The 26,829-nt window shown below is 40.1% G+C and overlaps 1 protein-coding gene and 1 pseudogene across 5 annotated transcripts in view; one reads left to right on the top strand and one right to left on the bottom strand.

Annotated features, from left to right (window-relative positions):
* The window catches only part of Hecw1 (HECT, C2 and WW domain containing E3 ubiquitin protein ligase 1), a 405,199-nt gene that overhangs the window by 337,633 nt on the left and 40,737 nt on the right, over positions 1-26,829 (top strand). For all 5 annotated transcript variants that reach the window (XM_040291866.2, XM_021722298.3, XM_021722299.3 and 2 more), the window contains 5 exons: positions 1,637-1,720; positions 2,106-2,215; positions 9,024-9,144; positions 10,003-10,116; positions 11,161-11,313. In XM_040291866.2, the coding sequence (XP_040147800.2) occupies positions 1,637-1,720; positions 2,106-2,215; positions 9,024-9,144; positions 10,003-10,116; positions 11,161-11,313 (582 nt within the window). The remainder of the gene's footprint in view (positions 1-1,636; positions 1,721-2,105; positions 2,216-9,023; positions 9,145-10,002; positions 10,117-11,160; positions 11,314-26,829) is intronic.
* LOC101969643 (prostaglandin E synthase 3 pseudogene) lies at positions 4,435-5,161 on the bottom strand (annotated as a pseudogene).

Raw genomic sequence — 26,829 nt, 5'->3', positions numbered from 1 at the left:
CTTGAGCCACATCCCTAGCCCTCCCCTTCCCTTCCCTTTTTAAAAAATCCCCACACCAAGTGTCAAGTCGATTATATTTCCATCTGAAAATATAAAAGTTATGGTAAAGATTTGGATTCTCAATGAATTCTCAATTCTCAGATTCTCAATCTGACAGAGGGAAAAGTTCTATCTCCAGCTGTTTGAAAATAGATTTTTTTTAAAAACCCATCCATTCCTGGGTTGCCACTGGGAAAAACTGAGTGAAGGGTTTATAAGATGCCTTTGTGTTATTTCTTCCAATTGCACATGAACTTCAATTTATCTCAAAATAAAAATTGAAACACAAAGGAAAAAAAAAGCTTAAATAATTTTTCTAAAAAAAAATCAGTCCTTAAATTTTCCCAGATTTCTGCTGTATCCTCTTTAAGAAAGGCAAAATAATCCACTCTTTTGAAGTACACACACACACACACACACACACACACAAATGAATGATTCTTAGGCCTGGATCTGAATAATATCAGCGAAGAAAATTACAAGGTTAATTCGATCAAAATAAGTGTTACTTATCCATACACTTATTTGAAATAATCTGCAAGGTTGAAGTTGGAGATTGTGAAAAAAAGGTTACAATAGGTGAGCTGTAACTAAACAGATTAATTGATCCCTGGGTATTTTTTTAATTTATTCTAATTAGTTGTACATGACAGCAGAATGTATTTAGATTCATTGTACACAAATGGAGCACAACTTTCCACTGTACACAATGCAGAGTCACACCATTCGTGCAATCATACACATACATAGGGTAATAATGTCCTTCTCATTCCACCATCTTTCCCGCCTCCATACCCCTCCCCACCCCTCACTTCCCTCTGTCCAATCCAAAGTTCCTCCATTCTTCCTTTGCCCCCCCCCATTATGGATCAATATCCACTTATCAGAGAAAAAATTTCGTCTTTGGTTTTTGGGGATTGGCTTACTTCACTTGACATAATATTCTACTATTCTATCCATTTACCTGTAAATGCCATAATTTCACTCTTCTTTAAGGCTGACTAATATTCCAATAAACCAAAGTTTCTTTATCCATTCATCTATTGTAGGGCATCTAGGCTGGTTCCACTGTTTAGCTATTGTGAATTGAGGTGCTAAAAACATTGATGTGGCTGCATCACTGTAGTAGGCTGATTTTAAGTCCTTAGGGTATAGATAGAGGAGTGGATCACTGGGTATTGACTGACCAGGGAGACTCTCGTCTGGATCCTCTGTGCCCAGTGTAGCATTATAACTTTATCATCAACCACAAGATTTCCCAAGCAACTCTCCATTCCTTATCTTCCCATGGCTTCAAATTTACCATAAGCCCAGAGCAGTACTTTAGCAACACTTCCTGACCCAGCTCCACATTCATCTTCGCTCTCTGGGGTCCTGACTTTGCTGTATTCCTCAGATTCTGTACCAGTGTGAGTCTGAGAAAAAGCCACCCCTTATAGAGCATTCTGTGAGCCTGCAAGATGAGTTCTGAGTACCACAAAATGCACTGGACATTAGGCCCTGGCTACTCAGTCACATTGCAAGATACAAAAAAAGATTTATACCTTAGCTTAAGTATTGGTTTATAATTCTCATTTTATTTTCCTCGTTAATCTAGGGAGAAAATCCATTATATTCGGACCGAGGGTAATCATGGGCTTGAGAAGTTGTCCTGTGATGCAGATCTAGTTATTTTGCTGAGGTAAGGATCTGTACCTGAAAAAATTCTAGAAAAGCTGCATGGAGCAGTTCCACACCACAGCAGAAAAGGGCCAGAATGAAATACCTGTTCTTTATTCTAGAAGAGTCTAGTACTTGGGACTGAAGTAGTGTTCTCACACTGGTGATTGCTGTCCATCTTGTGATGGGGCACCAAGAACTACAAAGAGTTCTTGATGGAGACTTTATTATGGGATTAGTTAGGGCTTTAAAAAAGAAACGCTGAGAATTTGCCAGCAAGGCGTGCCTATCTTTTATGTTATATATAAATCTAATTGCTTTTGTTGCTTGTTAAGAAATTTAACTGTTATTAGCCAATTCACTTTCTCAGGGAACAGAGAACTAACTTTTTTTTTTTAACTCTGCAGCCTCTTTGAAGAAGAGATTATGTCCTATGTACCCCTGCAGGCTGCCTTCCACCCCGGGTATAGCTTTTCTCCCCGCTGTTCACCCTGTTCTTCACCTCAGAACTCTCCAGGTAACTTGGGAATGACCTATGAGTAGTCCTGTGTGTTTCTACAAGCTGAAAAGAATTGATGGGCAACTGTATTCAAGTCTTTCCTCTTTCAGTCCTTCTTAATTTCCTGATCAAAAAATACACTCTCTAGGTCAGGTGTATAATACCAGCAGCTTGGGAGCCTGAGGCAGGAGGATCTAGAGTTCAAAGCCAGTCTCAGCAACTTAGTGAGACTCTGTCTCTAAATAAAATATTAAAAAGGGCTGGGGATGTGACTCAATGGTTAAATGCCCCTGGGTTCAATCCCTGGTATCACCAAAAAAAAAAAAAAAAAGCATTCTCTAAATTAAGTATTGAAAACTGCTGCCTGTTTTTATAATGCCCCCAAGCAAGAATGGGGTTTATATTTTTAAATGCTTGAAAAAAATTTTAAACACTCAGGACATATGAGTACAATAAGAAATTCAAATTTCAGTGCCCATAAATAAAGTTTTATTGGAACCTGGCCATGCCTGTAATTTATGTATTTTCTATGACAGCTTTCACACTACGGCAGCAGACATGAGTAACAGCAACAGAAGTCCTGTGGTTTGCAAAGCTTAAAATATTTACTATATGGCCACTTACAGAACAAGTTTGTTTTCCTGCTCTGAATTGCTATTGCATTCCCAAGGCACTCTCCAAGAATTTCAAAGGGAAGGCTCTTTCTGAAACAGTCCCCTTATGATTTAGAATTCTATTTGATACCAATTATGGTAACCTATTTCCTGGAGACCATTGTTATGTCTCCACAAAGATTCCAAAGGATTTTCTTACACCATGTATAATTGTTCCTCCTTTGTTTCCTTTGTGTATGAGAATTATATAAAAATAATTTGTGGGTATTTTTCTATTCCAAAAGGGGGAATATATGTTTAGTGGGAAAAAAAAAAAAAGACATTTCCTGGAACCATCAAGACGACTGGCAGAGGTGAAATCCATACCTCCAAATCAGATCAGTATTAGAGATTTCCCCCATTTTAGTCAGCTTTTAACATCGCTGTGAACCAAATACCTGAGAAAAACAACTTAGAGATGGAAAAGTTTATTTGGGGCTCATAGTATCAAAGGTTTCAGTTCATAGACAGCTCCGTCCAAGGTGAGGCAGCACATCATTGGGGGAGGCCACAGCTCCTGGCAGTAAGGAAGCAGGGAGGCAGGACAGGGGAAGGGCCATAAGGGAGATGGACCCTTCCAGGGCACAACCCAGTGACCTACCTCCACTGCCATACCTCACCTGCCTCTAGTTACCATCCAGCCACTCAAACTAGAATGAGCTGTCTAGGTTACAGCTCTGTACATCTGAACATTTCTACATTAACAGGGGAGTTTTTTGGGGACACCTCATATCCAAATCATAACACCCCCTTTGAATTTGATTTGCATTATCACATTGTGATAGCTTTCTTTAGTAACCCCGAATTTCCTTTATAACTTTATTTTTTTAAATCTTCCAACAGTTTACTAGAAAGAATGTAGACATTTTTTTAAAAATCTCTACTGTCATGAAATAAAGTTGAGGTTTTTCAGCTGAATCAAAAAAAGAAATTAAAAAAAAAATCCAATAGTGTATCAACATTTTTTTCACTCATTTGTCATATTGACTGTCCAAATACAAATCTGGTCTAAATGTACAGATTCTCAAGCAACAGTGTACAGCTTTCTTCATCCTCCAGGCTAAGAGTTGTAAAAGCTTAAGGGCCAAACAATACCAAATGTATAGGTTTCAAAAACCATCTAAGTTAAGGGAATTTCACTAGTTTTAGCTAAGATGCATGTGGAACACTGACAAATAATCACATACAATAATAGGCAGTAAATTTTTTTGGAACAATCCTATAGGGTACATCAGAAGAGAGGTAGGTTATCTGTTTAAGATGTCAGCCAATTTGTTTCAACCACTCTGAATTCATATTTTAAAACTTAAAATTTAATTAGACTTTCCCTAAGTGGAGAGCTCCCTATCATGTCGATAATTATGTTACGAAGTAAAGGAGACTTAGGTGAAATGTTTTTACTTATCACAACTGCTGTGTCAATTGCCTAGGATCTCAACAGCTTCATGGAAGTCTGGGAAATGTCCGTGCATAAGGATAGCACCTTAGCTGACTTAATTTGCCCCGTATAATGGTCTATTGTCAAGTCTTAGTGAAGCCTTTTAAAAAAGGAAATTTAAAAAACAGGTAGAAAAAAATGGGTGAAAGGCAGCAAATAACTGTCTTGAGAGCTATCAACTCAGGAATTTTCTCAGTCATGAAATCTTATGGAGAAGTAATTTTCTTTCTCAAAATCCAGGCGATGACGATATTCCTCACTCCAGATCTGGCATTTTTTCATCATCACTGTCTTGTGAATCATCATCTGCTCCATCTACTTCTGGTAAATCTACATCCTCATCACCACCCACGCGGTTCACCCACGTCTGTTTCTCAGAGAAATGACCAAAATCACACAAGTCTTATCTGAATCATCTTCCGAGTCTTTCCAATTATTGAAGTCCACACTCAGCCATTGATGAAGCTTTGCCCTGTCTTTTGCTAACCTAGGCCATGATGGGCTAGGCTCTCCTTTTAGTCAACAGCATAAAATTGATCTGTTCCTTCTTTTATGCTTAGAATCATTTGGATCAATTTCATTTAAATGTTTAAAATTATCACTTCCTCCAAGACAGCTGAAAGTAAATTTGGATTTTTCAAAATTTACATTAACATCTTTACTCTCTTCAACACAAAATTCAATGAAAATATAGTCCTTTCGATGGTATCACTTTGCAAAAGCAGGCTGCTTTGTGAATGGGGCAGGGGGACCCTTCTGTTGACTGCTGAAGAATCTGGTTCCTCCAGGATCAGGGCCTGGAATCTTCCTTCCCCTTAGGCAAGGGCAGCAGCGGGCTAGATGCACTGGCAGAGAGAGCAGCTTTAAAACCATAGGAACTTTCTATCTCACAACCTCAGGAGTCAGGATCCAAATTTGATTTTTGAAGCCAGTGGGAAAATGCCAAAGAGAAAATTTAGCAATGGGTTCTATGTCTTGAAAGGAATGTCTCACTCAACATTACTCCTTAAGTCTCCAAAGCTGGAATGTCTTTTAGTATTACTCATCCAAGTTGTGCCATTCAGAATATCTCTTAAAGTAGTTTTGCCAACTGATAAAATCCATTTTGAAGACAGTGTCTCCTTGTTGTCACAGCCACCCAACAAGTGTACCATGGACACTGCTTATGAAATGACCAGGGCTTGCTCCCTCTGACATATAACATAACTGAAATCCTGTTGCCTGGGAGAAAGGAGAACCAGGAGCTTTGTTAGAGCCAACATCAGGACAATCGAACATTTCCAGTGTGCACCTATTTGGGAGGAGCAGTCTTCCATTTGGGGGAGCCATTGGTCTGCACGATGACCTGTTGTTGTAGAAACATCTGCTGACATATCTACACTTTGGTCTAAAAAAAAAAAAAAAAAAAAAAAAAAAAAAAAAAAAAAAACCTTTGGCCACACAGCAGGATTTAAACATTATTATAGGAGAGAGCTATCATATTGCAAAAAGAAAAGAGAGAGAGAATAAAGCATTGTTGGCTAAATGAAAATTATTTTGCTAAGTTTTTTTAAAGGTATCAACTTTGCCAATAAAGACATTACTGATGCCGTGAATTTAGGTAATCATTCAATTCTTTTTGTCAAAGTACTTAATTTTTTTAATTCTCCAGCCTTGACCATGTGGTCCTAGGTTACGCAACCCAGATATTTTTGTGTTAAATTTGGCAATTTCCATTATCATAGCCCTTTTTGAAATTTGCCTGAGTGCCGCAGAGATAGAGAACTCTAGAAGTTTATATCAAAGTATCTGGTGAAGCATAAATCTTTAGGAAAAACGAGGAGTGATCACAGGGATAGTGGTAGTACCAACAGTAGTTAAAGTCATGCTATAAAATGTACTCTAATCTGCTGGACAGAAATTATACTTGCACTTGTAGACTTGTGATCTAGTTCCCTCTATCCTAAAGCCTAGTCCTTCACCAAGGCTACTCCTTCAGTTTTAATATTGGCAACTGTGGATTCCCTCACACTCCAGGTGTTTTGGGGTCTGGACTTCCTTGACTACAGCAACCTGTTCCTGCTCCACCTCAGTCATTTGTTCCCACAGTCATGTTTCTGACCTTGTTATCTCATAAATTGCCAATCTAAGCACCCTCTTCCCTCCAACATGCCTATTCTGCTTCTTGCCTATTACCATTCTTTGGCTTCGCCACGATCACCAGTGCATGGGATTCTCTCCTTTCTATCCAGCATAGATTTTGTGGTTCATTGTTTCAGGAACATCCTTGCCAATGCCCTGAACTCCACTGGTCCTCTTCATCTTATCTGCATCTGCTGGCAGAGCTCCACCTCTAGATTAGCCTTCCTGTCTCCCTTATGCACATCTGCAGTTAGGTGCTCTTGAACAGTTCACTTGCCTGGGCAAATAGTTAATCACCTCTCAACTCACATGGACCTTCAACACCCAAAAGAAAACCCTAGCTTACTTCTTTGAGCCCCTCTACTACTATTTCAGACACTTTTACTCCCCTCAAACCTCCAACCCTCAATACCCCTTCTTATCTCCTTCTAGTTTACTCCACTGGGGGAAAAAAGTCCTCCAACAGAACTTTCCTCCAGTGACTGTTACCAAACCTACAAGCCTACTAATCCTGCACACATCTTATTCTTCTTCACGCCCATACATGAGAGGAGGTCATGTACATTTCTGAGGTCACCAGGACCTCTGGTCACTCAACCCAATGTGTAAGTCTCTGCCTCCTCCCTGATCTTTCAGCAGCTATTACTATTATTAACCACCACTCACTCTTCCCCTAAGTTGCCTCCTCAGGTAGCTCCAAAGACCAAATTCATGATCTTCCCCCATAAATTCATTCTTTCTCCACAACTCCCCATCTTAGTGAATGTCACCAAAGTTCATTCAGTTAGAAATCTGAGGTCCACCTTTCCCTCACTACTTACATCTAATTCTTTGTCCATAAAGACATCTCCAATCAGTCCACTCCTCAACATTTATGCTGCACTGACACTAGCCCAGTTCAATGTGGAAATATACCCTGGTCCTCCCTACATTTTTCTCTCTATAGCAGGAAGATTGATGTTTTCATAACTCAAGTCACATCATACCAGCCCCATGTAATGGCTTTCTGTTACAGTTAGCATAAAACAAAACTGCTTAACAAATGTACCTTACCTAATATGATGTGGTTCCTGCCCACTTCTCAAGCCTTGTTTATGCATCAGTTTGGCCTTCAAATCCTGTGCGACAAACCAAAGCACCACTTTCCATTCTGCTTCAGGACCTTTGCATCTGCTAATCTTCTTCCTGCACTGTTCTTCTCCCAGATTATTTCTTTTCTTAGTCAAAGAGAAACTTTCCTGACACATTCAATCTAATTCAGGCCTACTTTTTCTTTTTTCTTTATTCTAATTAGTTATACATGACAGCAGAATGCATTTCAACTCATTGTACACAAATAGAGTACAACTTCCCATTTCTCTGGCTATACATGATGCAAAGTCACACCATTCGTGCAATCAAACATGCACATGAGGTAGTAGCATCTGTCTCATTCCATCATGCTTCCCATTCCCAGACCCCCTCCCCTCTCCTCACTCCCCTCCAATCCAAAGTTCCTCCATTCTTCTATAGCCATCCCCCCCACACACACACACATTATGGATCAGAATCTACATATCAGAGAAATTTGGCCTTTGGCTTGGGGGGGATTGGCTTATTTCACTTAGCATGATATTCTCCATCTCCATCCGTTTACCTGCAAATGCCTTAATTTCATTCTTCTTTATAGCTGAGTCATATTCCATCATGTATATACACCACATTTTCTTTATCCATTCATCTGTTGAAGGGTGTCTAGGCCAATCTTAAGTTCTTCTCCAGGGAACGTTTCCTGGGCTTGGCAGGTATGCTCTGTATTCTCAAAGAACTGTGTTCCTTTCCTTCATGGATAGCTCTCATCTCAAACTGTAATTACATACTCATTTCTGTGAGTTTAGTCATATAAGTTTTCTCTAGATTATAAATTTAGTACCCTAAATATAACAAGTAACTAATACTTATTAAATGGGTGAACCATGATTTGGTCCATCTGTAAAACTTGGGATAAGAATGTTACTTTTTCCATTTCCCTTTTTGTTAAAAGGTGTATAATGATAGTAAAGCATTTTCAAAGCTCTCTAATGATAAAAAAAAAACTCATCTATGTAGAATCAGTGAATTATCCTTGATGTTGTTATAAAATTTGCTCTTTGATGCAAGGTAACTAATATAAATTCCTAAATGCTCTGGGCCCTAGGGTAGAGGTTTTTTCCTAGCATCAATATCAATGTAGAAGCATGACAAACACACATGTTAAAGTCCTGTCCCTCATTCTAGTTTCAATCACTTCTTGCAATATTGCAATTTACAGGAAAATTTTATTCTAGTTCAATTTATGTTAATTGTTCCAGATGATCCACGTACCATGAAGCCAAGATAATGCCCACCAGGGTACTTTTAGAGAAAATTACCACTTGAAATAATTGAATAGACATAGGATATATTCCACAGCAGTCATTTTCCTCTTTTGTTTACCATAAAAGTATAACTGAAGGACTGTAGGAAATGAAGGGAACTCCTTAGAGAAGAAGGCCGTGAGGACACGGGACTCTGCTGAGTCCCTCTCCACCATCACTCTGCAGACTTGCTCTTAGATGAAGAGTCTCACCCACAGGCTGTGTGCTTCCCTCTGCAGGTTTACAGAGAGCCAGTGCAAGAGCCCCTTCACCATATCGGAGAGACTTTGAGGCCAAGCTCCGCAATTTCTATCGGAAACTAGAAGCCAAAGGATTTGGTCAGGGTCCAGGGAAAATTAAGTGAGTGCTTCAGTGCTTGGCACTGAATTTCAATGACAGGTTTCTAACCCTTTATCTTTTATATCTTTGCATTTTTTTTTTTTTTGAGATTGGATACCTTGGTGCCGTAGCAAGTATGGTGTGAATGGAGGAAGGAAGTTAGGAAGTTGGAAGGAAAGAAGAAAGGAATTTAAGAAATTGGAGGGGAGGTAGAAAGGGAAGAGAAGAGAGAGAAGGAGAAGGAAAAGCGAAGGAGAGAGAAAAAGAACAGTAGATTTCAGACAAAAGCATATGTGATGTCAATAATCACAAAACAAAGAATCTTGACCTAATTTTAAAAAATGTTATTTTCCTCTTACTTATTCCTCGGGCAAAATTTAACTCATTGGTCAAATTTGTGGACTCTTCATAACTTTGCAATTGAAGTCCAAGTAAAATGGTGATTTTTTTCTACCTTTTGGGTTTACTATTTTTTACCTTGAAAAGCTGAGCCCAAACTTACGAACCCAACTTAAGAGATCTCTTAATTTAAGAGGCATCCTTTTGAATTATTGTTAAAAATAAAAAACTCATTTTTTCCCCTGGACTGGGGATTGAGCCCAGGACTTCACACATGCTAGACAAGTGCCCTATCACTAAGTCACATCCCCAGTTCTAGAAAGAATCTTAAAGTAGTTCAGTACGATGGCAGGTACCCAATAATAAGTGTCCACGTTTTCCTTGTCTACCTGTTTTGAGAAGTGAACTGATCTTGCCCTTTCCCCTCTCACTAGAGAGGCAGCCGGGTGAGACCATAAATCTGATCTTAACAACTCACAGGAAACATTGTCCCGCACCCCAGCTCCAGAGCCACCCCTCACAACCACCTCTTCTTCTCAGGCTCATTATTCGTCGGGACCACTTGTTGGAGGGGACCTTCAATCAAGTGATGGCCTATTCCCGGAAGGAGCTCCAGAGAAACAAGCTCTACGTCACCTTTGTTGGAGAGGAGGGGTGAGGAACCAGGAGTTTCATGCAGATTCTTTGATATGGGCAGACCAGAGCCTCAGGCTCACGGGGCTTTTTCTCAAGAAAAAGCAAGATGCTCTAAGCCTATGCTCTGAGGCCATTCAGATCAGGCACTGCCAGGAGGTCTTTGATGTTGCCAAACTTTAGGTTTCATATTCCTCAAAAACTAAGATTATTGACGTGTCCTAGAGTCTGAGCTTATGTCGTTGAAGTATAATCCACAAATACATTCCTTAGCCACTGGGTCTTTACTTTGCAGGTGGTGTACTTTTCTGAGTATCTAAGCAAAAAACTCTTCCTTTTGGAGTGCAGAAATGCAACGACATACCAGTCTTTTCATGTATTTTTGTGGAATTCACTTAAGTGTGGAGGGTAAGCCCCTTCTCAGAGGGCACATCACACATCAGAATGCACTTGGAAGTTTTTCTCATTCATCTCTGTACACACACACACACACACACACACACACACACACACACACATACTCTGACATGAAATTCTTTCAGATCTCCCTTTTTTATAATGGGGCAGCTGTCTGTTTTATCCCTTAGGTATTAAATGATTGGAAACACTGATAAGGACCATTGCCATAAGAGTTAATTCATGAAGTTGGACGTGGTACTGCACACCTGTAATCTCAGCAGCTTGGGAGGCTGAGGCAGGAGGATAACAAGTTCAAAAAGCAAGGCACTAAGCAACTCAGTGAGACCCTGTCCCTAAATAAAATATAAAATAGGATGTGGGTCAGTGGTCAAGTGCCTCTAAGTTCAATCCCCAATACCCCCCAAAAAAAACCCCAAAAAATAGAGTTAACTCATGAACATCTGGCTCAGAAGCACCCCTACACCAATTACTGCAACCTCATTAAGTACCATAAATTAATTCCACTAAGATCCACTATAAAGAACAGAGATTGGTCTCTGCTTTCCCCAGCCCTGTTCCAAAAGAACCTACTAGAATCTGGATAAGAGACTGTCCTTCCCCTTTCAGACACAAAATGAGCTTCCTGGACCTGTTCTTCCTTTGCAGCCTGGACTACAGTGGTCCTTCTCGAGAGTTCTTCTTCCTTTTGTCTCAGGAGCTCTTCAACCCTTACTACGGACTCTTTGAGTACTCTGCAAATGATACTTACACGGTGCAGATCAGCCCCATGTCTGCGTTTGTAGAAAACCACCTGGAATGGTAAGGTCTATAATTTTCACTTTATTGTGTTTGAGAATTCTTATATTTCTTAGTCAAAAGTCAGCAGCATTTCTCTGAGGTCACTGCATTCAGAGACAAGGGCCAGATATTATGAGGGGTGATGAGAGTAGGTAGATAGCAGAGCCTTAGATGCAAGAGTCTGTAGTCTTTACCCAGATGCCATGATACATCACTGAGACACTGATAACATAGCAACTTCAAATTGATGCAAGATAGAATAATTGCCTTCTGAGAATACACTAAATAAGAAGATACTGGTCATACAGGTTGAAAATTTTACTAAAATCATAAGATATCCCCAGTGGAGACATCTTGAAGGTTTCATGGGTTTAAAATTCTTTGACCAGTGGTTTTAGCATTGACTTCCGCATCTTACTGTAAAATAAATTTGCTGGGTCAAATGATCTCTGAGCAGACTTCTGAATTGAAAATCAAGTATCTCTTTGGTTGCTTTCTCTTGACTCATTTCATTACCAATGACTGACACATGTAAGAAGATAAGTATCAATCCTGTACAGCTTTGTGAAAAAAGAGACCTCAGATGCAGATATTAGAAGAATCCAGAAAGCTGCATGGGACATCTGGGATGCATGCACTTTCCTGCTATCTCACCACCATGCCTGTCTGAATTATCCATGATCTCATGCCAAGATGATTTTATCAAGAGGGAAGTGAAAGACAGCTAATGTGGACTGGAGACAGCTAATGTGGACTCTTTGACATCTTATTTATGCTGCTATTGAAGGGAGTTATTAGGGTATTATCTGGCTTTATTTTTTTAATTGGTTCTTTTTAGTTATACATGACAGTAGAATCCATTTTGGCATAATTATACAAGCATGGAATATATATTGTTCTAATTCAGACCCCAGCACTTCTCCTTCTCCTTCCCTCTCCTCACCCCCTGCTCCCTTCCCTCTATTGATCTTTCTGCCATTTACCCATAGTTATTTTTTTAATTAATTTCATATGGGCGTACACCATGGTGAGATTGCTGTGGTGACTCATATATGTACATAAGAAGGTTGTCAGATTCATTCCACTGCCTTTCCTTTTCACATCTCCCTTCCCTTGCCCTCATTCCCCTTTGTCTACTCCACGGAACTTCTAATCTTCCCCCCATCCCTTGTTGTGGTTTAGCTTCCACATATCAGAGAAAATATTTGACCTTTGGTTTTGGGAGACTGGCTTATTTCACTAGGCATGATAGTCTCCAGATCCATCCATTTACCAGCGAATGTCATAAAGTCATTCTTTACGGCTGGCTTTAGAATCCCAAGTCCCCATAGTTTTGTAACAGAGCATCAGTATAACCCACATAGAGCTTCCAGATGTTGGAACGTGCCTTCCTCTCTCATAACACACGTTCTGCTCTGAAGTTCTTAAGTAAGGGTGGAGTGCGTTCACAGGACAAGTTTGGAACAAGATAAAACAAACTTGCCATTTGTCTCTTCCTATCTCTCCTTTTCCTTGTCAGTAATTAGATGACGAGGGCTGTGAGGCAGAAACACACAGGCAGGGGGCAGGCAGAGCAGCCACAGGAAGGGATGCATGGGCCTGAGAATGGAATGTCAGCTCTCACTTAGGTCCTGTTCAGGAGGCTCCATTCTGACAGTGGAGAGCATCATAACCCATGACACACAAGAGTGTTATTGGGCTGAGGTTGTGGCTCAGTGGTAGAGTGTTTACCTAGCATGTGTCAGACACAGGGTTCGATCTTCAACACCACATAAAAATAAAATATTGTGTCCACCTAAAATTAAAAATTAAATATTAAAAAAGAATATATACATTACATGTATCTACATGCATTATATGTAATATAACTCCTCAATTCTCTTACCAGTTGGTGAGCATGAAATTTAAGATAGTGTCTTAGAGGTCATGCATTCAAATCAGCAATCAAGAAAGAAATACTTTCACAAAATATCATGCCATTTGGGACCCCATTAGGTGTTGTGGGGAATATCTTCACTAATTTAACAATTATAAATGAAGCAAATGCTATGCGTTTGGAGGGTATAAAGCTGAAATAAGATTTCTTCCCTCAAAACCAAGCAGTGGGAGGAACACATGAATAAACCAACAATTAAAGTTATAATAATCTTAAACGCTAAGTCATACCTACATATATATATTTATGTGTTAGCCTGAGGTAGATATATGATGCATCTACAGATGCTCCTCAACTTAAAATGGGGTTATGTCACAATAAATCCATCATAAATTGAACTTGTTGTAGGTCAAAAATTCATTTACTACATCGAACCTGTGCAGCATCGTTGCTTAGCAACACAACCTGCTACAGTGTTTACCCTGTGAGCATGTGGCTGACTGGGAGCTGTACTCGATACTTCTGCCTAGCATGAGAGGAAGGTTCCGAGTTCATATCACCAGCTAGGGAAAAAAAATCCAAATTCAAAATCAAAGTACAATTTCCACTGAATGTATATTAGTTTTGTACCATTGTAAGATTTTTAAAAAACCATAAGTCAAACCATCTTAAGTTGGAGAACATCCCTATGCATTGGATTATATTCAATCACAAGTGAAGATGGAGACAGAGATGGGAATCAGATAGTCTTATCCCTTACAAAAACAGTAAACCTTGCCAGAGTGTAGAGAATAATTTTGAGGAGATAAGACTGGAAACGGTAGAGTATCTCTGAAACCATGGCTAAGCCAAGGGGTGATACAGAAGCTCAGAACTTAGGCAGAAGAGTTGTCAAAGAGACAGGGGACTGACTCGAGGGGCATCTCAGATGGAGAAGAGATTGAGCTCTGGTGTTCACTGACTGTTGAGATGAGGGAGAAAGAGGAATATGAACTAAGTTGAAGGTTTTTGGCTGCACAATTGTCTTAATGGATACTACTATGATAAGAATTATATGAAGTAGAAGATATTTAGAGGAAAGATAACGAATTCACTCTTTGACATGCAGAATTTATAGTTTCTGTGGTAAATATGATCTATCTGTCCTAACTAGAATGATGGTCCCAGCTATCAGGAGAGCAGCTGGGCTGGGAATTGAGATTTGGGAGACACCAGCTGGGATTTGGCTCAGCTGTGGGAAATGGGACTAGACCTTGGCCAGCAGCAAGCAGAACTGAGGCCCACAATGAGTGTGGACAGCTCTGCTGTGCTGGGTGAGCAGAGTGAAGGAATCCATAAGGGGATACTACAAGGAGTTGGCCAGAGAGCTCAGGGCCTGAGAGGATGTGATAGAAAATGAAGGGGGCCTGGAGGGGCAGGAAGTAGGCAGGAGGCAGCCAGTTGTGGTGAGGGGAGAAGACAGTCTCAAGAAATGGAGGCAGAAGAAGGGATATGGACAACAGAATGGGGGCTTCAAGGGTCTGTGGCAAAGGATTGGGAGGTTGTCACTTAGGACATCCAGGGAATAAGAGTGTTTAATGCCGCAGTCTGGCTGGGCACAATTTAGAAGCCACTTGTCAAAAGAGACTAACTTTATTTTTAGAACTACAAACGCCAAACAAAACAGCTCCTCAGGAAAAAACCCTCAGAGCCCAACTGCCACCACCGGCTTCCCATAAGCCTCTCACCCACACAAGCCTCTCCACCTCCCACAATCCTCTTGCTCTTGAGGCCGATTGGCTGGGTCATGTGGGCGGAGCCAAAGAAGTCCCCCAATGAGCAGCTCGTGGTCTGAAAGGGCAGGGAAACAGCCCAATGAGCATCACCGCAGAGGAGCCAATCAGCTAGATGTTGCTGGGGCCGCTGTGAGCCAATCATCAGCCGGCAGCTGGAAGTTTGCTGGCAGCTGGAAGTTTGCTGGGGCCCCTTTGGCTGTGGCTCTCAACAGTTTAAGAGGGCATGTGATCAAGAATTTGGGATGGTGGCAGAAGGTAGCAAGGACAAGCAGCACAGTGAGATGAATGGGACTCAACATTCTGAAGGAACCATGGAGTCAAGCATGTTTCAGTGTGGCCACAAAATAAGGCCAGATGCAAAGGCCTAATGGAAAAGCACAGAAAACACACTGGTCTTGTGTGACCTGCACATTTGATGGGACACCGACTTGAAAGCAACCTCAGTCACTTTCCATTGAGAAGGTGCCTTACCAGCTACCCATTCCCCAACTCTCAACCTGGCTTTGAAGCCTTTCACTCATCTGTGCATTAAGAGGCCATCGAGGTTCTGAAGATATGTCCGTTATCCTTTATGGCATTGAGGAAGGAAATCGAGTGAGCCAGTGATGTTGTAAGAACTAGCCAAGTCCTCTGAATGGAAGACCCAGAAGTGCCTGCCTTCAAGGGCCAACTAACCTCTGTCTCCTTTGCTGGAGGACTTGGCCTCGCACATCAGCATACTGACTTGCTTCCACTGACATTCTCACGTATGTTGAGGCTGTTTGCGGGGTGTCCCACAAACAAGGTGGCTTTCTGAACCAACTAGCCATCTCTAAATCAAGCTCATGTCAGTTGAGAGTTTCTTTCAGCCTGCACATTGGATGGTGACTTGCTATGAAGTGGTGAGAGGACCTCATTCAAGGCTCCCACTCTGAACGCCTCAGTGGCTGGAGTCCTGAGCTGATGGAGGAGACTGGAATGCAGAGCAAGGCCATACACCTCCCAGGGGAAGGCATCCAAGTGCATCATGAACTTCCATATAGAACTGGGCTATTCTCTTATGGGAACCTCAGAATGGCCGAGAGGAAACAGGTTTTCTGTTCGCAGTCACAGCCACAGCTGAGTGGAATTGAGCCACTTGCACAGAGTTTTCTTTGGCTTTGAATAAGGATCTTAACAAAACCATGACTGAAGTTACTCCCTTTATTTGCCTACTAAAAGCCATTCTTGTGCTTGTGCCCAATGGGTTAACAGAAAATTCACAAGTTTTGCATTTCCTGTTCCATGAGCTCTTTGTCCAGTATTTAAACAAACAGATGACTAGGATAGCTGAGATCTAGATGAAGTTGTTCTGGGTCTTGCACAAGCTGACAGCAGCAAGCAAGTGCAGCAGCTTCTGCCTAAGGACCCATTGCTGTCACTTTTGCACCCAGGATGTCCATGACACTGAGAAAACCAGAATCCTGAGTTCTCAAATCCGGTCACCCTTGACTTGCTGCCTTAGATGCATCTCAACCTCCAGCAGAGCGGGTGTGGCTGCTGCCTGCCTTCCTTCCTCCCTCCACAGGAGTTCATCACAAGATTCACACGGGACACAGGAAGATGGCAATCATCATAACCTGTATACCACTCCTTATAAAAACAGAGACACCAAAGATTATAGGGCTTATCAGGGCACCGTCCTCACTTTGCAAAGCTGGAGATTGTCTTTGACTCAGGACAAGTCAGGGCCGGATGCAGTCTGGGCAGAGGAGGGAAATGGATCTACACAATCTGCCCACCTTCTCGTTATTCTGGGAAAAGAAACATGACCACAGACCAGAAATAAACATAGCAAAGATGGATAAGCTTCAGAGGATTAAACATCACTCAGGAGTGAAACCTTACTCGGGTGTGGCTGGAGGAAGCATCTTGCACTAGTCTATTTTATCTGTTTGTGTTATTCTGTTCCTTTTTCCTTCACTGACCTTCTGTGTCCCATCCTCTTATTTGCTTTGTCTGACTCCCTTCCAAGAAATAAGATCTATGGGACCAAAGACGATTTTGTCTTAATTGACTCTAATATAATGCCTGGCGTTGCAAACAACATTCATTGACTACTGGGCACATAAATAAGTATTGTTCCACAGATTACAGCAGTCTCTCTTGTTCTAGGTATATTAAAATAAAGAGTGTTCCTCTCTCCCTTGTGCAGTTAATTGCTCAAAATTCACACTTTTCATTATCATCTGTGATTCTAAAGCCCTTGCAATGTCAGAGACAAGTATATATTTTAGGGGCTTTGCATTTTTGGGACCCACTCTGCAGGCTGGCTTGTGCTATTGTTACTGAGGGAAAACCTCCTCCTCTACCTTCCACTACATGAGCTTCTGTAACAGTTGCCTCCAGACTGGGCACCAATGGAGAAGCTTCAGTCACTACGTCCTTCCCCTGAAAGTTTCCCTGTGACTAAAGGGACTTGAAATTCTGTGGCTTCGTACTTCTTGTGTGTGGGCTTTGTATCCATTGGACTAGAGCCAGCTAAATCAAAAGCCCCAAACAATGGGACATAGCAGTTACATCTATTTTCCTTTCTTCCAGTCAGGTGTTCAGAGACACCAATATACATAAATACAGTGAAAATTCTGGGTTACACACATTAAGTAAACTGAAAAAAAAAGAATCCATTTTCCCCCTTTAGCCTAAAGGGACTTTCTGCAATTGCTGTTTCATTACCTACTTATGTCACTGATGTTCCAAGCTGATAGGGATCCTGTCAAAGTTGGCAGTGGAAACACACAGGTCAACTAAGAGAGGAAACAAAGTAAGGAGAGCTCAATGGAAGCTAGAGCCTGGCAGGGTCTTCCCACACGATCTGTGGTGCCAGTGGACGCTGCCCCAGCCAGGTCTGACCACTTCAGGAAGAAGCCAGGAAACAACACCCTTCATCCTCTTCTCCCCTCCTCTGGTCCCATCAGCCAAATCCAGCCATAAACCAGAAAGCAAAGGATCTCCAGATATTGCAGTCCTCAGGGTCCAGTCCCCAAGGTCACAAAGCAGAAAAAGGTGGGAAACTCATGGGGGGCAGAGGAGAGGAGAATTGAAATTAACCATGACAGCCCAGGCACTAGAAATCTCACGAAGTACTAAGCTATGTGTCTACCGTATATGTCTTTGAGGACAGGCATCTTGAACTATCCATTCTTTGATTATGATGCTGTCATTTGCATATTGATGAGGCACCCAAGTGCCACTCTTTTTATTCTTTTATTCCTACCCTGGGTTGATTTTATATCACTGCATGTCATTCCATTTCTGTTTCTATCACTGAATACCACAGAGTGGGTAATGTTTAGAGGTTTGTTCAGCTTATGATTCTGGAGGCTGCGAAGTCCAAGGGCGTAACCTCGGCCACTGCTTGACTTCTGCTGAGGACCTTCTTGCTGCATCATAACATGGCAGGGGCATCTCGTGATAAGACAGACTCATCAGACCAAAGATAGCTCATTTTTAAAACAAAGCCATTTCCAGTATAATCCACAAATCCATGCGTGTGTTAATTCATGGGGGCAGAGCCTTCAAGGCCCCTTCCAAAGTTCCCACCTCCACAAGCATGAACTTTTGAGGGCTGCATTTAGACTGTAGCTCTGGGAAAACGGAAGTTAGTAATAAAACTAAATAATAAAGTATCCATTAAGAACTTACTAAATATACCATGCCACTCTTCTACACGGTTTTACCTAACAACACTAAAATCCAAATACTGAGTTATCCTACTTTACAGATGAGGAAAATGAGCATAACCAAAGGCACAGAGATAGATCATCACAGGCCCAGGCATCCTGGCTTCATCAGCAGGCTCTAGCCCCTGTACAAAAGCAAAGTCAAGGGATATAATTGGACAAATGACAATACAATATGGCAAATGCCATCCAAACATCTGTTAGAGCAATTTGCAGTGTACTGTACCACCTTTTGGTGCAAGGACCTTTGGAAAATGAGTGAGAACAGTTGCCTGAGAACAGAAATGATATCCGGTAGAGGATGACCATTACTAGTAGGATGGAGTTCGAGTTTTATCATGAAGATGACAGTGGTAGGAAGCCAAACGTGTTTTTAAAGTAGAGCAAGGTCCTGATCTGTATTTAAAATCAAAACATCAAGTCTGGTTCAAAGTAGAAAATTAATTGGAATGGACAGTAGGAGTGTCATTTAAGAGACTACTGAAATAATTTTCAGAAGAGATAATAATAAAGAACCAAAATAGAAGCAGTGGGAATGGAAAGATATTTTGAAAGGAGAATGAATTATAAACAGTGATAGATTATAAATGGTGGGAGATTGAGTATATGAAAAAAATGGGAAGATGAAAATGATACTAATTCTGGGCGCAGTGGCGCACATCTGTAATCCCAGCAGCTCAGAAGGATGAGGCAGAAGAATCTGGAATTCAAAGCAAAAGTGAGGCACTAAGCAACTCAGTGAGACCCTGTCTCTAAATTAAATACAAAATAGGGCTAGAGATATGCCTCAGTGGTCGAGGACCCCTGAGTTCAATCCCCAGTATCAAAAGAGAAAAGAAAAAAGATACTAGTAATCACCCAAAATTCTGCCAACACATTTATCTGTGCAAAGAAAACTTTTTTAAAAAATCAATCTACCATTTCATCTTTTTATAGCATTCATTCATTATCTTTCTTTCTTTCTTTCTTTCTTTCTTTCTTTTTTTTTTTTTTTTTTGGCAGTAATGGGGATTGATTGAACTCAGGGATTCTATATCCCCCAGCCCTTTTTATTTCTTATTTTAAGACAGGGTCCCACTAAGTTTCTGAGGCTAGCCCTGAACATATGATTCTCCTACCTTAGCCTCCCAAGTGCCACCAAACCCAGCACAGTACCTTCTATTTTAAGCGACATTTCTGTATAACCTAAATGAGTCATAGTGGCCACAGGCCCAGATTCAGTGATATTTACCATGTCAACATTATTAATATTTACTAAAACTTTGTGCCATTGAAATTTTTCCACTTCCTACAAAATTATACATAAGAAAATATCAGGTAAAAATTCTTATCTATCTCATATATTCAAATGAAGCCATAAAAAACTATGCATGAGGGCTGGGGATGTGGCTCAAGTGGTAGCGCGCTCGCCTGGCATGCATGTGGCCCAAGTTCGATCCTCAGCACCACATACAAACAAAAATGTTGTGTCTGCTGAAAACTAAAAAAATTAAAAAAGAAAAGAAAAATTCTCTCTCTCTCTCTCTCTCTCTCTCTCTCTCTCTCTCTCTCTTAAAAAAACTATGCATGAAATATGAAATCTCCAGATTTATTTTTGTATCTAATATAATTTATGAATGGTGCAAAGTGCCTTTATTTTTAAATTACTATGCTTAGTTAAGAAAGTTTCATATTTCGGTTCAAACATCCCCTTCTCTAACATCCTTCCCTGAACACTCAATTTAAATTAACCCATCTATTTATAACTTGCCAACCTAACATCCTACTTTATTATACTGACAGAATAATAAAATATATTTATATATTTTACTATCTAAATAAAATATATTTATATATTTCTATTATATACTTATAATTCATTTTTAGTTTTTCTCCCCCTATAAGAAAAATCTTATGGAATCAGTCTTGCTTGCACATTTTCTAATCAGAAACTTGGCACTAGTAAATACATGCAGAAGAAAGGAAAGGAGTGAGAAGAAGGGAGGATGGATGATGGATGGATGCATGGATGAATGGACAGACAGACAGTCAGATACTCAATTAAAACTTCTTCGTTATGAGGGTTTCCATCTCATTTCAATTTTAGTTCAGAATGTTTGGAATTCAGAAAAGCAATGCTTATTGTTAAGTGTCATTTAGGTTCCTACCAATTGCTGTCTCTGAAATCACTGAAAATTCTGTTTCTCTGTCAGTCATTTCAAATGCCACTTTTTCCAGAAAAAAAAAAAATCTAAGATGTGTGGAAGTCTAAGCAATTAAAATAGTTAAATTTCTTTTCTATTTCTAGGAAATGTGCCAGAGTGTCATACATGCTCTGTTTGTTTTAGGTATTAACATGTATCATTTTAAGAAGTTACTGTGATATGACTCACTCTTGACATAATTGTCAGTGTGAGAATTATTTTCAGAAGCCAGGTTTCAAATCTGAGGCTGACTGTTCCCTCAGTTTCTGAGCAGCCACCAGAAGGTTTCTGTGTTCATTTTGTGTTGGTAATGATGACAAATCGAACCCTATCAGTGTTACAGTCAGACATTTTCAGACATCTCAAATCAAAATGTCTCAGAGGGGCCCTTTTACAATTGAAAAATAAGTACATAACCCCCTTCTGCCCCAGCCCTGACCTCTCCCCCTTTCCAAGCAGATACTACTTGGGTGGTAAAAATCTTCTGTTTTCAGGTCTTTAGCAAGAGGAGCTGGGAGGAGGAGGGAAGCTCCTTTAAGCATGTTTAGAGTTTGGCCAAGTGGGTATTAAGTGTAATTGTAGAGTTTTATGGAACTTAAAAAGTCCTGGATAACACACTTTAACTATGCTTTGCTTTCTGCAGGGTCTTGAATTAGTAGAAAGAAACCACAATATTATGAGATCTGGTGGATGTCTCTTAGCCATTCAACTTGCAGGGCCCCCTGACAGAAGAGCTCACTGTGCATTTTTTATTTGAGTATAGCATCAGATAAGCTCCTCCCAGCCCCACCTGACAGCAACAACAGTTCTGGGTTCTCTTCTACATCCTATTATAGCTTTTCTGGTCCCATCTGGCTGAATCTGAATAGCCTTCCTAGAAATTCCCTGATGAATCTGTGGGGCAAAAATTAGGTGAGAAGCCAGCATGCAGTGTGCATGATCAGTGGTGACTGGGTCCCCCCTGCCCATTTCCTAACCCAGTTTTTTTTCAGAGTGTATAGAAGACTTCCAGTTGGCAAAGAATGAACTAATTTAGTTAATGACGCCAGTGCAATTGGCCATGCAACCAAAAGAAAATGATATCTCATTCTGCTCTAATATAAAAACACACAAAAAATAAAACTTATTCCAAAAAAATCTAAGTGATTGTATGCATATTCTAGAACATAAACATTATTGAGAACATAAAACAGACTCAAGAAACCTTGAGTGGTGGAGAACTTTTTAATCAAGATCAATACCCTAGAATCTATAAGAAAAGAAAGATATGTTTGAATAGATTAAAATTAAAATACTTTTCATGGCTAAAAAAACATGAACAAGTCAGAAGACAAGTTTTGGTTTGTTTTTTGTTGTTGTTATTGTTGTTGTTTTGTTTGGTTTGGTTTGGTTTGTACCTGTTTTATTATTAAGCTCTTTAATGTTAGACTGTAGTTATTGAAGGATTATAGTAAATTAAATGCTAAATGCTTCTTGTTCCCTTAAAAATTTAGTTCCCTTAAATCTGTTTTAGATGCAAAATTCCCACCCTTTCCTTGATTTTATTTCTTTTTTGTCACTTGTCATTTTTTTTCAAATGGGAAAGTGCCTTAAAAATAATAGGCTGCTGTACTAGTTTAAGGTGATAAATGTTTAAGGTGATATTTTTATTATTTTGGTACATATTTTTTACTTTATAGTTCATATTTGATTTTTTTGGTGGTGGAGGTACCCAGGATTAAACCACAGGAACTTAACCACTGAGCCACATCCTCAGTCCTTTTTAAAAAATATTTTGAGACAGGGTCTCGCTAAGTTGCTGAAGCTGGCTTTGAACTTGTGATCTTCCCGCTTCAGACTCCTAAGCCACTGAGATTACAGGTTTGCACCACCATACCTGCCTTTATTTAATATTCAAAAACAACAGAATGTGTGGTGGTGATCACTGGCTAGTGTTTAGAAGGTTTTGAAAAATAATCTTTGCAGCTCAGGAAAATCAGAGATTTAAAGTGCATAACACAGACTTTAGAGAGATCTTAACAACTTGAAAAAACAGAGAGGAAATGACCCAAATGAGTCAACTTTCCATCACTGCAACAAAATACATAGTCAATCAATTTATGAGAAGGAAAATTTTATTTTGGTTTACAATTTCATTCATGATCATTTGGCTCTGTCATTTTGGACCTCTAATGGCACAGTATGCGCGAGTACCTGGCAGGTTGTTCAGTTCATGGCAGCTGGGAAGCAATAGAGAGAGAGGAAGAGGCCAGGATGCTAATATCCCCTTCAAGGGCTCATCCCTAGTCACCTTTCTCCACTAGGCCCCACCTCCTAAAGCCTTCACCATCTCCCAGTAGCAACACAGGCTGGCAACCAAACCTTTAGCATATGGGCCTTTGGGAGACATTTAAAATCCAAACCATAGGGCTGGGGAGATAGCTCAGTAGTAGAGGAATGCCTAGGCATGTATGAGGCCCTGAGTTCCATCCCTAGTACTGCCAAAAAAAAAAAAAAAAAAAAAAGAAGAAGAAGAAGAAGAAGAAGAAGAACAAACCCATAAAGAGAATTTTAATTTTCCCCATGGTCAGGGAAATGCAGAATAAATGGTCTATCACTTTAAATCTATCAAACTGGCAAAAATTAAAGATGTATTACCTATTTTTAGAAGAGACATAGATATAAAGGATACTCTCATGCACTTCTAGCAGACACTTGAATTTTCATAGTCTTTTTTGGTTCAACACAATCCACAATGTATACTGAAATTTTTAAAGTCCATGGACCTCTTGGCCCATGGCTCTATTCCATAGAAACAAAAGCACTATTATTGAGGACTTTCATAATACTAGATAATATTTATTGAGCCTTTATTATGGGCTAGGAATCTTTTGAAAGACTCTACATGAAGTACACATCTTATTATGACAAACCCCCGCCCCATTTTTAAAATCAGAAAACTGATTTCCATAGAGGTTTAAAACTTGTCCAAGGTCACTTCTAGTAAGTGGCAGAGCAAAGCATCAAATCCACATAGTCTGGCTGCAGAGCACATAAAAGCTGTGCCAGACTGCTTAGAAAACAGAGAAGGGTGTTCACTTCAGCATCATTTGTAAAGATGCAAACCTAGAAGAAGTGCATTTGTCCATCATCGGGAGAATGATTAAATTCAGTAGAGCAGACCCACACCGAACAGTCACATGAAGCATAAAAAGAATCTTATCAGACAAAGGAGAGGAATTTCCTCAAGATAATGTTGAGATAAGAAAAAAACAGAAAAGTATAAAAAATAATGGCTCCAAACCCATTTGTGTATAGATGCAGATGCAAAGTATATTAGTATGTGATTCTGTGAGTCAGATGAAAAACAGGGAGAGTACACATTAGTTTATCAATATGGGTCACAGGGGATGGGGTAAGGTGAGAGGGGTCAACCAAGCCAGGAGAAAACAAAACCAATGATAACAAAAATGTTTGCACAGTAATATTTATGAATTCATATAAAAATTATATGCGTGTGTGTAAAAAAAAGTAGTAAATCCATAACCACTAAAATGCCATTTGGTACAAATGTTCTAGCTAAGTTATTAGAGGGAAGCAAAAGTCTTAGATATAAATTCATCCATGCACTATTGTATTCCTGAGGACTGGTACTAGTTCTACCAACTATTCTGCACACAAGTTTCTAACCTATTATGAATGCCACATGTAGTGGCACTACTGTGCTCATCCTACCTTACTCTCTTCCTTATTCATCCCATTTTGTCATTCCTCCCTTCTGTCAGCTCAAAAGTCTTCAGTATTCCTCATTTCAGTCCAAATTCCCCAGATGCTAAGGAGAGTCCAAGTACAGAGATCGCCCAGCCTTGAACACCACCTGCCTCTCCCATGCCAGATCCTCCTTTGTCTTTCCCTTACTTTCTTTAGAGCTTTCCTCTGCTCCTCACATGTGCTCAATTGTTTCTTCTATTTCCTCTTCTCTCATTTACAAGGGCCCAAATTTCACCCACCCATAAAGCCGACTTTATATACTGTGCAGTTCCTTCATGACTTCTTCCCTGAGTCTTCTCAAATTAATATGGTTTATCTTCTCTTAAGGTCTTCTAGCAAAAGAGGTTAACACATTCAGCTGGAATCTTGTTTTCAGAAAAATTTGTATTCAACTCCAACATCTAGAACAGATGAAAGTGGAGCTGGTCTCTCCAAGGAAGAGAGGCCAGATCGCTCAAATTCTTTTTCCTCCTCACCCTTTCTATACTTCTGTGCAAAACAGTTTGAAAAACTCTGCTACCATCTACTGTGTGTATCTCTCATTCCATCTCTCCTGGCTACATTGCATTGTAAGAATTCAAGTTGACTTTGAAACTGGATCAGGACAGCAACTTATTATCTTCACCCTCCACAGCCAGCGTGGTTCCTGGCATAAATGTGTCGCTCTTCAGATCCAGAGGCAGGGTGCCACACAGCAAAACAGGTTTAAATCCCTGTTCCAATTCTCAATTGCTGTATGACCCTGGACAAGTTTCTTACTCTTTGAGTGTCAGTCTTTTCATCCATCAGAAGGAGATAATAGTGCCCACTACAGTTTGAATGATATGTCCCCCAAAATGCATATATTGAAACTCAACAATGTGATAGTGTGAAGAGGTAGGACAGAGACCTCATGGATGGTATTAGGGCCCCTTACAAAAGGACTGAGAGATTTGGTTCACTCTCTTCTTCCCTTCTGACATGAGCGGATACAGCATTCATTCCCTTTTCTTTGCCCTTCTGTCCCTTTCATCATGTTGAGGACACAGCAAGAGGGCCTTCAGTAGACACACAACCTCTCAGTGCCTTGGAGCTTGGACTTACCAGCTTCAGGAACTATGAGAAATAAAATTCTACCATATGTGATTCATCTCTTCTGTGGTTGTTTAGCTATAGCAGCAAAAACATATTGTTTATGGATAGGTTTGCCAGTATCACCATAGCAAAGTACCTCAGACTGGGTTGCTTTAAAAAAAAATGTTATTTTTGAAAAGCTGAAAGTTGTCTGAGTTAGTTTCTTTTTCTTCTAGTCCTCTCCTTGTCTGGCAGAAGGCCATGTTTCTCCCTGTGTCTTCACGTGGTCTTCCCTCTGAAGGTGTATACGTATATATGTATATGTCTTAATGTTCTCATCTTATAAGGACACTAGTTATATTGGGTTACAGCCCACTCATATGACCCCTATTTACTTAGTTATCTCTTTAAATATCCTGTCTCCAAAAAACAGGATATTTAAAGAGGATATTTTTAGGTACTAGGCATGAATTTAGCCTATGAATTTGGAGGGGATACAGTACCATCCGTAACAGCACCTATTCTGCATGGCTCATTCATGCAAGGATTTAGGACAAGAGGTGGCACTCAGTAGGCATTTAACACGTGGTAGATGTTATCATTCTTCCCTTAGGTGTATACATATACTTTTTAGGGACATCTGAAAGTGTTAGAAAAAGGTAGATTGGTTCTTTCAACCCAGGATTTTTCAATTCTGGCATTATTGTCTGTAGGAGCCAGATAACTCTTACTATAGTAGATTGTCCTGTACATTGAAAGATGTCTAGCAGCATTGGAAGCCCCTGCCCACCTGTAGTAGCACTACGACCAGTGTGACAACCAAAAATGTTTCCAGACATTGCCAAATGTCTCCTAGGAGGCAAACCTCTCTGTTGGAAGCCATTGTTTTCACTTACCCATATAGAAAGAAGTCAGAAAAAGAAAAAGGCCCAGCTAAATTTTGCAAGATAAAGGATATTTCTGTGGATCTCTAGTTTTCTTTATTTATTTATTTATTTATTCTAATTTGTTATACATGACAGCAGAATGCATTTTAATTCATAGTACACACATACAGCACAATTTTTCATGTCTATGGTTGTACACAAAGTAGAGTCACACCATTCGTGTCTTCATACATGTACTTAGGGTAATGATGTCCATCTTATTTCACCGTCTTTCTAATCTCCATTTCCCTTCCCTTTCCCTCCCTCCCCTTT

Source organism: Ictidomys tridecemlineatus, chromosome 2 (genome assembly GCF_052094955.1).
Source record: "Ictidomys tridecemlineatus isolate mIctTri1 chromosome 2, mIctTri1.hap1, whole genome shotgun sequence".
Lineage (NCBI taxonomy): Eukaryota > Metazoa > Chordata > Mammalia > Rodentia > Sciuridae > Ictidomys > Ictidomys tridecemlineatus.
This window is presented reverse-complemented; position numbering and strand designations above follow the sequence as displayed.